This window comes from Ovis aries, chromosome 10 (genome assembly GCF_016772045.2).
Source record: "Ovis aries strain OAR_USU_Benz2616 breed Rambouillet chromosome 10, ARS-UI_Ramb_v3.0, whole genome shotgun sequence".
Classification (NCBI taxonomy): domain Eukaryota; kingdom Metazoa; phylum Chordata; class Mammalia; order Artiodactyla; family Bovidae; genus Ovis; species Ovis aries.
This window is the reverse complement of record NC_056063.1, coordinates 33,687,199-33,700,666: the sequence shown is the minus strand read 5'-3', so window position 1 is coordinate 33,700,666 and position 13,468 is coordinate 33,687,199. Positions and strand designations below refer to the sequence as shown.

The following is a 13,468-nucleotide window of genomic DNA, read 5'->3' as shown; positions in this document are numbered from 1 at the left end:
GAGGATAACACTGGGGGCTGGTCTAGAGGTTGATGAGTGCTGCTTGCTCTGTGGGCAAGAGAGGAAGAAGGAAGGGAGGATGCTGGAGTGAAGACATTCCTGAAACAGTAAGGACAAGCCAGACACACTCCACAGGACCCATGTATCTGGGGTGAATCCAAGTGGAGTGGGGCTGGCTGTTTACCCAGATGGCTCTTATCAATACAGCCCAGAAGCCCAGTTGAGATCAAAGGTAGACTTTGGGCCTGGCATATTCATTCATAGTGAACAGTGTCACGTTCTCTTTGTCTCCTTTCCAGCAGAAAGTTAAACATTTTCTCATTTCTTGTTTAAATGAAAATTCCCCTGTCTCCGCTTTGAATTGCAGTGTTTTAATCGCCCCTGAGTCTCAGGACACTGCTTGGTGTGGTTAAGGAATTATGTGTGAAAGCTGCGTGGTTCAGCTCTTGTTTCCTGTGGGGAGATGAATGAATGACCTACACTTACACAGAGCCTCCGCTCTGACTCTCCGCCGGAAATGAACTTGGGGTGTCAGCAGACAGCTGGGCGCTGTCTTCCCAGACTCCTTGAAGGCGGAAGGTGGATGGGAGCACGTGGCTCCGTGGAGCAGCTCAGGTCTCCAGAAGGTTCCATTGCATTGTGCCGTGTCCTCGCAGACACGTTCAGTTTGGTTCTGATTCTCTCTCTGAGTCTGGGTGCTTGATGGGCACCCCACATGCGCTTCTGCAAAAAAAAACTAGAAAAAGATTTTCAGAAGAACACTGCCCTGTGCTGCTCTGCTAGAGTCTTTTGCTTTTTTACAGGTTCTCTTCTCTCATTCCTAACCTGTATCTCAGTCAATGCCCTTTCTTTGCCTGTATGGCTTCCAACCCGCCATTCTCTGTTTAATCTCAATTTTAGGAAGACCTTTGTGATCAGCCACTTATTGAAACATTGTGAAGTATTTCTTAATCAGGTAACTCTTTCCGCAGGTCAGGGAGAGCATTTGAGGTTTACAGGCTGGAAAGGCCAGCCTGTTTTGGTACTGTGTTTGTTGTTTTACGCTGCTGAGGTCTGCAAGAGAAGAAAGGAAATCTGTGCCCGGATATATGCATTGGCCCAAATTTCAGATCAAGGGTTTGGTGTGATGACGGTGACCTCTGGCATCATACCTCCATCTTGCTGTGACTTTTTTCACCCTAAAAGGGAACAACTGTTTCCCCTGGGCTCTTGACCTTACAGTTGGGGCACAGTCCAAAGAACCCACATATGTCCACTTGGGTGAGGATTAGAGCATCTTTTGGGTCTTTAGGTCCTGAAGTAGATAGCTTTCAAGGTAGACCTGTGACCCTGCAGGAACTGTGGGCTTCTGTCTGGACTTGGAGGGCATCAGCCAGCTCTGCAGCCACAAGCAATGCTCTTAGGGGATCGTTTGCTGATACCCATGGCCTGGGCCCATTCTGCAGGACTTGGGGTGCTTCCCAGGTTGCAGAGGTGGAGCCTTCACCATGCACAGGGCTGGCATATGTTCTACAGAGACTCCAAGCCCCAGCCTGGGTCAGAGGACATCAGAGAGGGCCCATGGGGGAGCAGCCTGTTGTCACAGCTGAGTTCACACGTCATGTCCTTCTTGTCTTTTCCTCGGACACAGGGCCAAGCACACCTGCAAGAAAACGCTGCTGGAGGAAGTGCAGGAGCTGGAGACGAAGTCCAGAGTGATGGGCAGAGCAATGCTCCGGGACAGTAATGGAAAGAGGTGGGTAGCACCAGGCCAGGGTCCCCAGGACCCCCTTTCCTTTTCCCTACCTCCCTTCTGGGGTTTCCTCTCCTCTTCTCGGTTTTCAGTGTGAGCGCACGATGGGTGAGACAGAAACCATGCCCTCTCAGGGACAACATGAAATCTGACTTTCAGGTCCCTGGGCCTGCCCCCAGGTGAAACTGAGGCTTATATGGCGTCTGGACGTGCAGAAAATAGAAATAGCATTGTGATCTTCAGGCGGAGAAGTGCTTTGTCAGCAGTATTAGCAAAGCATGTTTAAAAGCCAGGCCTCTTGCTCTCAGCCCCAGTGATGTGCTAAAGGGTATCTGCCCTGAAGTTCTGCTCATCAGAGAATGCATTTTGTTCATGTAGATTCTGTTCATTCCAGGTATACCCATGGTTTGTTTTGTTTTTGACAAATTATTTTTTGCTCCTGGTGTTCAGACAGCATCACATAACCTACTGGTTGGTCCAGCAAAGCAGGGGCTGCCCCCTCCCCAACCCCCCTTATTTCTTACAGACCCTCAGTGGCCCCCACTCCTCCCCTAACTTCTGGGCAAGTGAGTAGGTTTGATTTAATCATGTATGTTAAAATGTTATCAGATTGCATCTGGTTAAAGTTTACTGAAGCAAACTGACCTGAGCCCAAGGACAGTGTGCTGGTAATAGGAGGCCTTGGCCACCTTAGGGACACAGAGGTCCAGGAGATTATGAGCAAGGCTCCCCTCTAAGTACTTAGAAGGGACCCTAGAACTAGCTACTCAAGAAACAAAACTCTGGAGGTGGAGTACTTCCAGAGACCCTCTGATATTGATTCTGTTTTATTTAGGTTCTGTCTTCTTGTACCATCTTTCAAAGCAATGAAATCAAAGCATTTTTGTTTTGTGTTGCTTTTAGGAAAGAGAATGCAAATATTTTGAGAAGTATCAGTAATATTATCTCAAATGGCTAGATATTTTAGGAAAGGGGCTGAAGAGTATAGGATTGAAGGCTCTCTGGTTGAAGTTGTGATTTTTTTGTGTGTATTTATGACATTTTTCCTGAGTCCATTAGCATTCATTTTATGCCAGCTGTCACTGTAAGACTTCATCAGTCAGCTGAACAAAAATCTTTGTCTGAAGCTTGAAGTCATGACTGGTGGGGGCAGGACTGGACTTTGTGGTGGTCTGTGTATAACTGATACACAGGCCACACAGCTAAGGGTGAGCAGGCCTCTTCTGCCCGTTCGACAGCAGACACAGGGCTTCTGTCTAGGTGGTCAAGGACCCACAAAATTCTTTAATCTCCAAAAACAATGTGTTCATAGCTTCTAAAAGTAGGGAGATGCCTCTGCAAATTGAAATTAATACATGGATGTCAGTCTTAAAGCAAAATAAGCACACTGTTTTATCCTATTTGCACAAAATTTTGCAAGCTCTTCTGTATCTCAAGAACTCTCCCATATATACACAGTGATTTCTAAGAGATCATGAGTCATTTCTGAGGACAAGGAGAATTTCCAAGCAAAATTCTAAAACTCTTCTCAAACATTGAACAGGAAAACATTGCAAGGAAGGCAGCGTGAGACAGCCCTTCACCAAGTCTGAGCTGACCTGGGCAGGATCTCCGGCCCGTGGGGTCCTCAAAACAGGTCTGGATGGGGGGTCAGCGGCACAGGGGATGTCCGGAAGAGGTGGCAATCCCAGGCGGCCTCTGACTTGAGAAGTCGAGAGAGGCTGCCCACTGGAGACAGGATGGAAGGCAGAGCTGTGAGGATGGGGAGATGGTGATGCACAGAAAGGGTGAGAGGCTGTGTGGCAGAGGCTCAAGTGCGACATGTGCAGGGAGTATCACAGAGCTCTGAACCTGTGTCCGAATCCTGGCTCAGCCAGGGCGAGCCCTGCCGTCTTGGGCGAGAGAGATTTTCTGTAAGGAGACTGTCTTCATCTGTTACAGATGCAGACTCATGGGGGGGTGGGAGGTTTTAGAATTTATGAAACTGAATTTATGATGAGTGACAGCTCACTGACCAGTGCTGTGCTCAGTTGCTGAGTCATGTCCAACTCTTTGTGACCCCGTGGACTGTAGCCCGCCAGGCTCCTCTGTCCATGGGATTCTCCAGGCAAGGATACTGGAGTGGGTTGCCGTTTCCTTCTCCAGGGGATCTTCCTGACCCAGGGAGCAAACCTGAGTTTCTGGCCAGGAAAAGGTCGGCGGCTGGGCTTTGGTTTGGCAGGAAGGTCATGATACTGAAGGGTGTTGTGGGCTCTCAGCTTGTGGTTGATTAAAAAAAAAAGTAAATTTAAAAAATACTTATTTTTATGGAAGTATAGTTGGTTTACAATGTATATTAGTTTCAAGTGTATAGCAAAGTGATTCAGTTATATACACATACACATACTTTTTCAGATTCAAAAGAATGTAATTTCTAAAAGCGCTTATCCTGTTCAAAGTTCACTTTCATATGTTCAGGTGGATCAGGAGATAACTGGAGTTTAAACATGGTCTCTGCCTCCTGCAGTTTGGAATCTCTTCTCTGAGCACTCTGTAAACTCTCCACGGGACAGTCGATTCAGGGGGGTGGAGGGAGGGTTTGAATGCGGGTGTGCAGGAGGAAACGTGGGGTCGCAGCTTCCTTTCTTGCTGTCACAGATCTGGCCTCGCGTTGGGGCTCCTGGAGAGGTTACTTCAGGGACTCCGGGCCTCCCAGCACCCCTCACTCCACCCCTCACTCCACCTGACTCCTCCCCCCAGTGGCTCCCAGATTTCCTGGGTGGTCCATGGGCAGCCTGGACAGGCAGCTGCTCCGGAGAGAGAACTCTGCTCTCCCAGTTGTTCGTCCACCACCTGCCCGGCTCCTTTCACTCCTGCTTGGATTCCCCTCTGCTGGGGAGCTGCTGGGGGAGGGGCGGCTCGGGCAGGGGTGGGGGCCGCTCTGTCCCTCCCTCTGGAGAGTCACAAACTGACTCCCTCTTTGAGAGACCCAGAGTATTTTGTGTATCCCCCCACCTCCCCGTGCCTGCTTCCCCGCCCCGTGTGATGTTTGAGTTCCTCCACGCCTCTCTCTCCAGCTGTCAGTCTGGCATGTAGGAAAGCTCTGCAAATATTTGTTTTCTTTTAATTGAATTAATTTATTTATTTTTGGCCGCTCTGGGACTTTGTTGCTACTTGGGTTTCTCTAGTTGCGGCCGACGGGGGCTACTCTTCTTTGCGGTGTCCAGGTTTCTCACCGCAGCGTCTTCTCTTGCAGAACACGGCTCTAGAGTGCAGGCTCAGTAGCATCAGCCCAGGCTTGTCTGCTCCCAGCATGTGGGATCTTTCTGGACCACAGATCAAACCGGCATTAGCAAGTGGATTTTTAACCACTGAGCCACCAGGGAAGACCCCATAAGTGTTTGTTGACTGAGTGGAAATGCAGAAACCCAGTGGGCAGAGGAGGGTGAACCTGCAGCACCCAGGCAGCGGGTGCCAGGGCGATCACTCCTGTTGAAAGTGGCCACGGAGGGTGCAGGCTGACCGCTAGTGACAGGGCCCTTCCGTCTGGTGGCTTCAGAGGAGAGCTCACATAGAAGCACAGATGGGGGCTCTGGTCCTCCGTGCCTCCCCAGCACCCAGGTGTCCTGGCTCCGTGGCCGCCCTGCCCCTCACTGTCCCTCAGCTTAGCTCTGATGCCCGAAAGAGGGTCCCTTGAGCACAGCCTGCCAAGCCTTAAAAGCAGGTCCAAGTCACTGGCAAAGTCTAATGAACAGCCAAGTCTAGCCGTTTTTCTCGGGAACGTGCTCATAAGAAACAGAATCAAAATCTTTATGCATCAATTCCAAAACCCCTTTTCTGCCAAATGAGCATTTTGAAATGGTACCTGGAGATTCCAAGTACCCCTCTGTGCCCCTAATTCATCCAGTGAAAATACCTAAACATTTTATTGATCTCATCTAAGCCCCCAGACTTTTACATGATTTTGGTACACCTTAAAGTTTCATGAACCTGTTCCTGCCTTCTCTCATGAGTGGAATCGGCTTCCAAAATTAACCTGTGTGATTTGGACATAAATCAGCCTGTTCTCATGACTTAGAGAAAAGAAACCGAGAAAGAGAACTAGGTGTCTGGAAAGTATAGTGAAGTAAGAAATGCCAAGGGGATGAGCAAAATGATTTTTCTTGATTTTCAGTTTGTTTTTTCTGGGTGAAGCGGTTTTCTCGCCAGGTAGTTTGTGTACCGTAGAGATGCTAAGAACTTAATGGATAATTGGTTGTTCGGAACGCCTGTTGCCAACCCATCTTCCCAGTGTTCTTCACCAGAGGATAACCCTACCATTCTGCCTGTGGAACAGTCTGGCATGCACACCGTTACTCTACGTGGTCTTAAAAATGAGCTAAGTTGGAAGAATTCCTTGTTTCAATGTTTTGGTAATATCTTTCCCTCTTTATTCCTTTTTTAAAAAATTGAGCTAGAGTTGACTTGCAGTGTTGTGTTCATTTCTGCTTATAGCAAAGTGACTCAGTTATGCATTTATACATTCTTTTCCATACTGGTTTCCATTAGGGTTTCTCTCAGCATGTTGAATGTAGTTCCCTATGCTGTACGGTAGGACCTTGCTGTTTATCCCTTCCTCTTTATTCCTAATGTGTAACTCATGCATTTTTTTTTTTTTTTTTTTTCCTGCTTGGAGAAAATCTACCCGTGGCCACTTCCTTTACAAACACAGTTCAGACAAATGCCTAAAATATCATTAAGGGGACAAACTATTGTTTTTTCCCCTTTACATTGTTTTTCTTCCTTGGTGTGTGGTAGGGCGTGTCCTGGTGTTTTGTCAAAGCAAGAGGAAAGGCTGGGTGTGTTTGATGCAAACGTCTAGTTTCCCAGCTGTGGCTTAAGTCTGAAGGAACCACAAGGAGGCCCCAGTCTTGTTCCAGACCTTCTTTCTGCTCATCAGAGTTGGCGGGAGGTCGGTGGGGTGGACCCTGTGCTGGTCTTCTCCAGGTTCAAGGTCAAGAGTTCTGGTTGCTGCCCCTGCCTTGGGCCAGCCAGGTGGTGGAATTCTCTTTCATTTATCTGTGTTCCGCAGGCTCACTGAGGCCTGGGTAGAGGAAGCCATGCGCTGGTCTCCTCGGGCCCTGAGCATCACCGCATCCTCCGCGTGGTTTTCTGTCCTTTGCGAGCACTGATGCACAGGCTTCAATGTCCTACCCCCCCGCCCCACCCCGCCTGAGCCAGCACTCAGGGGAAATCTAGATGCGCGTCTGCCTCTCAGGAATTCCTCTCTGCTCCTCTGGGCCACAGCCCGTGTTCCCCAGCGTTCATCGCATCAAGGCTGCTCAGCACAGCCAGGACACGGTCCTTGCTGGCCATCTGGGCCTCCTCATGGAGTGTCATCTGCCCAGAACCAGAGGACAGAGCCTGAAACACATCATCAGGCGTTGTTTTATTCTTTTTTTTTTTAATTGGGGGATAATTACTTTACAATATAGTGATGGCTTTTGCCATACATCAACATGAATCGGCCACAGGTATACATGTGTCTCCAACCCTCCCCTTCCCCCGCAACCCACATCCTGAGCTCCCCCTCCTACTTCCGTCCCCACTTCATCCCTCCAGGTTGTCAGAGAGCACCGTCAGCAGGGTTTTCAGACTAAAAAAGCTCATCCACTCCACCCCAGGCCACACTCTCCCAGGCTCTTTTGAAACCAGTTAGTTTAAAAACAAAACACAAAAACTGCCCAATATATTTTGAGTGTGAGTTCTTACCAAAAAAAATATCCATTATGCTTTGATCTTCAAATGGAAATCCTTTGATCTTTAAAATAATGTTTAAAAAGCTATTTGGCTTCGTCATTCCTCCAAGGCAAATTGGGTACAACTGCTGAGTCAAAGATGAGTAGAAACAAGGCCAAAAATAGGAAACAACCAGCTTGACTGTATATTATTCTCCAATATGGGTTTTATATCGTTTCAGGAAAAATACTTTCTTTCTCAAAGTATTGGCTGCAGACAACACATTCATTTTGTTTCCCTCTCCACCCCACTCCCCACACTTCCTCCCTTAAAATATCTATTAGTTGTTTTATTAGCTAAAAGGTTAGGAAATTATGCCATCATTTCAATGAACCTCTCCAGGCCAGGTGGCAAACTTCTGCCTCCGACACCTGGTTAAGATTTATTTCACTTCCAGCTGCATTTTTTCCATCTATGTGTCATGAAGCTGGGGAGGAAACACAGATTGTGGAGACAGACAGACCTGAGTTGGGCTCCAAGCCTGGCTGCTTACTGAGCTGTGTGACCTTGGCTGAGTTACAAACGTCTCTGAACTTTAGTTTGCTTATCATCATCACTTTGACTTGAGGTCTAAATGAAATAATATATGTTAAATCCGTAGCACATGTAGATGTTCAGAAAGTGTTAATACCCCCGTGTCTGTAACTCAGAAGCAGAACCGCAGTTCATTTCCACAGGATCTTTGGCTTTCCCAGAGGGCTTGGAGAGACATAGGAGTCGGATCCTCGCCCTGCAAGGACCCAGCCCTTAGGACAAATGCTTCCTACCCGGACACACTGATCTTGCTCCCTCGTTCCTGAGTCTTCCCACTCTCCTGACATATGCCTGGGCTTCCCTGAGTATATTCATTTCTACAGTTTTCTAAATTATTCAAATATTCAACAAACACAAGAGTAGAGAGACGAGTACACGAATTGCCTTGTACTCACTGCCCAGGTTCAACACTTACCAAGATTTTGCTACGGTTGCTTCATCTAGTCCCTTTTGTTGTTGTTCAGTCACCAAGCCATGTCTGACTCCGAACGGCCCCATGGACTGCAGCACGCCAGGCCTCCCTGTCCCTCACCATCTCTCGGAGTTTGCCCAAGTTCACATCGATTGAATTGGTGACGTCATCCAACCATTTCCTATCACCCCTTCTCTTCTGCCTTTAATCAAATACACCTATTGTTATAAATATTTTCTTTCTTGTTTTCAGCCATACCTCGCAGCTTGCAGGGTGATCTTAGTTCCCTGACCAGGGATTGAACCCAGGCGTTCAGTAGTGAAAGCACCAAGCCCTAACCACTGGGATGCCAGGGAACTCCCCACTCAAATCCTAGACATGACAGCATCTCACCCTGGCGTACGTCAGCATTTGGCTCTAAATATCCTACGTTATGGGCTTCCCTGGTGGCTTAGACAGTAAAGAATCCACCTGCAGTGCAGGAGACCTGGGTTGGGAAGATCCCTGGGGGAGGGCACGGCAACCCACTCCAGTATTCTTGCCTGGAGAATCCCCTTGGATAGAGCAGCCTGGTGGACTGTAGTCCGTGGGTTGCAAAGAGTTGGACACGACTGAGCGACTGAACTGAACTGATGACAAATCCATCTTATCCTTGTTTGTGTTGTGACATAGAAACACTGTAACTCCACTGCCTGTTATCACCTCTAATAATTAACAATCATTTTCCAGTATCAATTGATACTCAGTCCATAAACAGATTTTCTGGGTCATCTCAGCCCTGCCTTTAGGCTTTTATTAGGTGTGTTTTAGGATCTAGGCGAGGTCCACACATAACATGGGCTTGCTCTGTTTTTTAAGTCTCTCTGAATCTCCAGAAGCATCACCTTCCTTGTTATTAATGCCGTGGACTTGAAGACGTGATGCCCCATTTGATTTTCCTCATCACGATCGTCACTGCAGGCAGCAATTGGCACTTTCCTTCTGTACAGAGTGGGGAGCTTGGCCTCCGGGAGGTGGACTCATGCCCCCGTCGTCCAACTAAGCAGGGTCTGGACCCCGTCTTCCAAGTCCAGGGCTCTTTCTAGGAAGCCAAGATTGTGAGAGTCACTGAGTGCTTCAGTTTCTGAGTTGATGGAGCGGGAGCTCCATCAGAGGCTGCAGACCAGGGTCTGACGTCATCAGCAGGGCTCTGCAGGAGCTGGGGAACCAGGGGGTGGTGGCTTTAGGTCCCTAAATGCAAAAAGAACATGGAGCAAATGGAGAAACCATACCCTCCCTTAAAGGAACCCAGAAGCCAAGTAGCTGACCACTGCAGAGGAGAGAAGGGCAGGGAGCTGATGAAGACTGCTCTGTTTCCATGGGCTCAGAGAGGAGCAGCCTGGTGGAGAAAGATAGCGTCCAGCCAGCATCACCTTCCATGGGACCTGTGTGTGCCTAACAGACCCTGAGCATGGGGAAGAGCCTGGGGCAGGCCCGAGCACCAGCAGGTTTTTCAGTTTAGACACCAGGGAGCCCTCTCAGGGAAACAACCAAGAAGAGAGGCAGCAACACTCCAGGTGAGACCAGGGAGATGTCAGAGCAGGCAAGGAAATGCATTTGGGGGACAGGGAGAGTAAACGACCCAGGAAACGACAGACCCAGACAGGGATTTCTGGGGACTGTTTTGCATCCTGGGCCCAGGCAGGAGGGGATGAGGGAATAAACTCTTAAGGAGGTGAGAGACCTGACTAGCATGTGGTTAATGAATACCTAAGCCGCCCGTGTCAGCTAGAATTAATCGGCTCTGTTATTAATATTTTATGATGCTCCATCCCAAGGGCCCTGTTGTTGTTATGGCCTGATGTTTGACAATTAAGAACAACTTTTCTGAACACCATTTGTCATTTGTTTTGAAGCGAGAAATAGACTTCTCGTCCACCTTGAGAGGCAGGCTAGCTGTGCTGAGTTTGCCCAGAATCTAGCCACTGGCCATAGCTTGATGAAAGATGATGGCATCTTTACAGGACGCCTGGAGAGGGCCAGGCAGGAGCACTGTTTCCTTGTGATGTAGGGAGACGAGGTAATGGGTGAAGGCAGATTCAGTGTTGATCAGTGGTTTGCTGGGAGCAGTCCTCATCCTATTAATCAAATGACTTAAATATGTTTAATTTTTTTGGATTATGACTTAAGTTAGCTCAGTGTCAACTTTTATCTGCCAACAAGACCCCTTTTCAAAAATTTTTCACCCATGAAGTTAATGTCAGTAATGACCCAGGATTGACAGCTTATTGCAACCTTTGAAAACTAACATGAACTATTTTAATCCCCTTTTTTGAAAGTTGACTTTATTAATATTTAAGCCATCTGAGCAACAAGAGAAGCAGTCAAGGGTGGACATAAGACTTCTGTTTTGCTTGTACAGGTCATATCATTTGAATGGTGATGCTTCACATTCCAGGCAGGGATTAGTTCTTCCCTGCCTTAGAAGATCTCTGCTAATTGCTTTCCTTTGATTATTGGGGAGCTGTTTGCTTTTCCGTTTGCCTGCCTCCCCCCAACCTGTCTCCCCTGCCTCCAGCTGAGATGGGAGCAAAACATCCTAGCCAGAAACCAGATGGCCCAGAATACCTGCTTTGAAACGGAGCCACAGTGAGATGTTGTCCAGGAAGGACCCAATGCTACTGCCTGTTTCACTCCTCGGTTCTTGGGGAGGCTGAAGAAACAAGTGTGGAGTTTCTGGTGCCCTGCCAGTGGGTTTTGTGGTGCAGTCACGAGATAATTGAATCCCCTGGTCATACTGGACTGTTGGGGGGAGAAAGCTGAGATGGGCTGCTGGACGTTTTTCACTGATGTCCCATATCTGCTTCTGCACTGACACTGCTCTGAACATATTGCCCGTGTCCCAGGCATGGTGGTTTGTGTCAGATGAGGCGGCCCCGTCTGTTCCTGGCACTTGGAAGGCCAGTCGAGGCCCATTTGTTGTCGTCTTTCAGTTGCCCAGTCTTGTCCAACTCTTTGTGAGCCCACGGCCTGAAGCACACCAGGCTTCCCTGTCCTTCACTGTTTCCCAGCGTTTGCTCGAAAGTAATGTCCATTGAGTTGGTGATGCCATCCAACCATCTCATCTTCTCTCACCCCCTTCTCTTCTTGCTTTCAATCTTTCCCAGCATCAGGGTCTTTTTCAATGAGTTGGCTCTTCACATCCGATGGCCAAAGGACTGAAGCTGAAGCTTAAGTCCTTCCAATGAATATTCAGGGTTGATTTACTTTAGAATTGACTGATTTGATCTCTTTGCAATCCAAGGGACTCTGAAGAGTCTTCTCCAGCATCACAATTCAGAAGCATCAATTCTTTGGTGCTTAGCTTTCTTTAGGGTCCAACTCTCACATCCATACATGACTACTGGAAAAACCATAGCTTTGACTATACAGACTTTTGTCAGTAAAGTAATGTCTCTGCTTTTGAATACACTGTCTAGGTTTGTCATAGTTTTTCTACCAAGGAGCAAATGTCTTTTAATTTCAAGGCAGCAGTCACCATCCCCAGTGATTCTGGAGCCCAAGAAAATAAAATCTGTCACTGTTTCCAGCTTTCCCCATCTATTTGCCCATTTGGTCACAGGTAAATATGACATCGTTGACCCTGAGGTTGAGAAGAACTTGGAGAATAAATTTCCAAGACACAAGAACTAGGGGACGGTCATTGTCGGAGAATCACTGCATTTAGTGATGGACTGAGTTGTGTCTCTAGAGAATAAATCCTTCTCTGGGCCAGGACGTAGGACACAGGCATGAGTGCTAATCATGGTACCTCGGTTTTCAGCTACTCAGGGACCTCAGCAAAGTCTTTGCTTCCTAACAAGACAGTGATAACATGGATCTTCAGCATGTATTCTCTCTCATGCAGTTAGGATCTACTCAGAGCACCATGGGTGGGATAATTGGGAGTTCACACACTTGCTAATGAGTCACCGAATTGGCTTCCAAACAAATAGAACCAGTGATCGGCTTACTAGGAGACAAGTCCAAAGTGAGGACCAGCCAGACCAGGGTGTGGCATAGGGCGAGACAGATTTCTGCTGTGCTGGGGTTCACATTCCAGTGCAGGTGACAGAAAACAAACAGAAAAATGAACAGGGGAAAAGCAGGAAAATGAGACAGAGCTCTGGGGTGAGACTGGTGGGGCTGGAGTGGCAGCAGAGCCTCTCCAGGTGACACTCATCAGAGACCCGAATAATATCAATACACACGGCCAACCAGACAGAGATCTGAGGAAAGAGCCCTGCTGGCTGCAGAGAGGCTGGTGGGAAAGCCAAGGGGGCTGTCTGGTCAAACCGGGACCTCCACAGTGCAGGCAGAGTCTTCTTGCAAGCAGAATCTTCTTGCAGGCAGCAGGGTCTCTTGGGGGACTGTGAGCCAGCTCAGGGGACCAGGGTTTCAGTCACCAGAGCCGGGGATGGGTCTCAGCAAGGGGACTGCAGGACCCGGTTTTCTTGAACATGTGATTAAATTTTTATGTACTTGTTTAATTTACTGACAAATATAACTTTTCATTATTAATGAAATTTTTAAAATTTAAATTCTCTCATAGATTTCTTTTTACCTGTTCATCCAAAATAGTCACAATTGTTAGATATTCAAGATATCTGTAGAACAATAGTTTTGTTTATTAAAGCCTTGACATACCACCCAGATGCCCTGTATCGTCCTGCTGCTTATTCAGAAAACACTTGTCTTTTTTGAAAAGCACATAGGACAGGAACTCGGTGGAGGCACTTTGGTCACGTGAACTTTGAGCTTCTTGTCTTGGTGGCATTTTTTTTCGCTATCCTCACAAATATGTAGAAAGCGGGAGAACTGTCGAGGCTGGAGACCAAGGCCTCTGCTTGCTCCATCCAGGCAGCATCTTTCATTCAGCCTTTCTCAGAGCAGATGAAAGATATTAAGGCCCTCAACGGCAGCGGTGTCGGACTGGGCTGTGTGCAGGCCTGATGGCTGAGGTGCTGGGTTCTTTGACCAGCATCACAAATAATGTGTCCTGGAGCCTCTGAGAT

General features: G+C 47.9%; 1 protein-coding gene across 3 annotated transcripts in view; it reads left to right on the top strand.

Annotated features, from left to right (window-relative positions):
- Positions 1-13,468, top strand: part of LOC101115632 (phospholipid-transporting ATPase IB) — a 469,524-nt gene that overhangs the window by 418,619 nt on the left and 37,437 nt on the right. For all 3 annotated transcript variants that reach the window (XM_042254882.2, XM_060394098.1, XM_060394100.1), the window contains exon 35: positions 1,631-1,735. In XM_042254882.2, the coding sequence (XP_042110816.1) occupies positions 1,631-1,735 (105 nt within the window). The remainder of the gene's footprint in view (positions 1-1,630; positions 1,736-13,468) is intronic.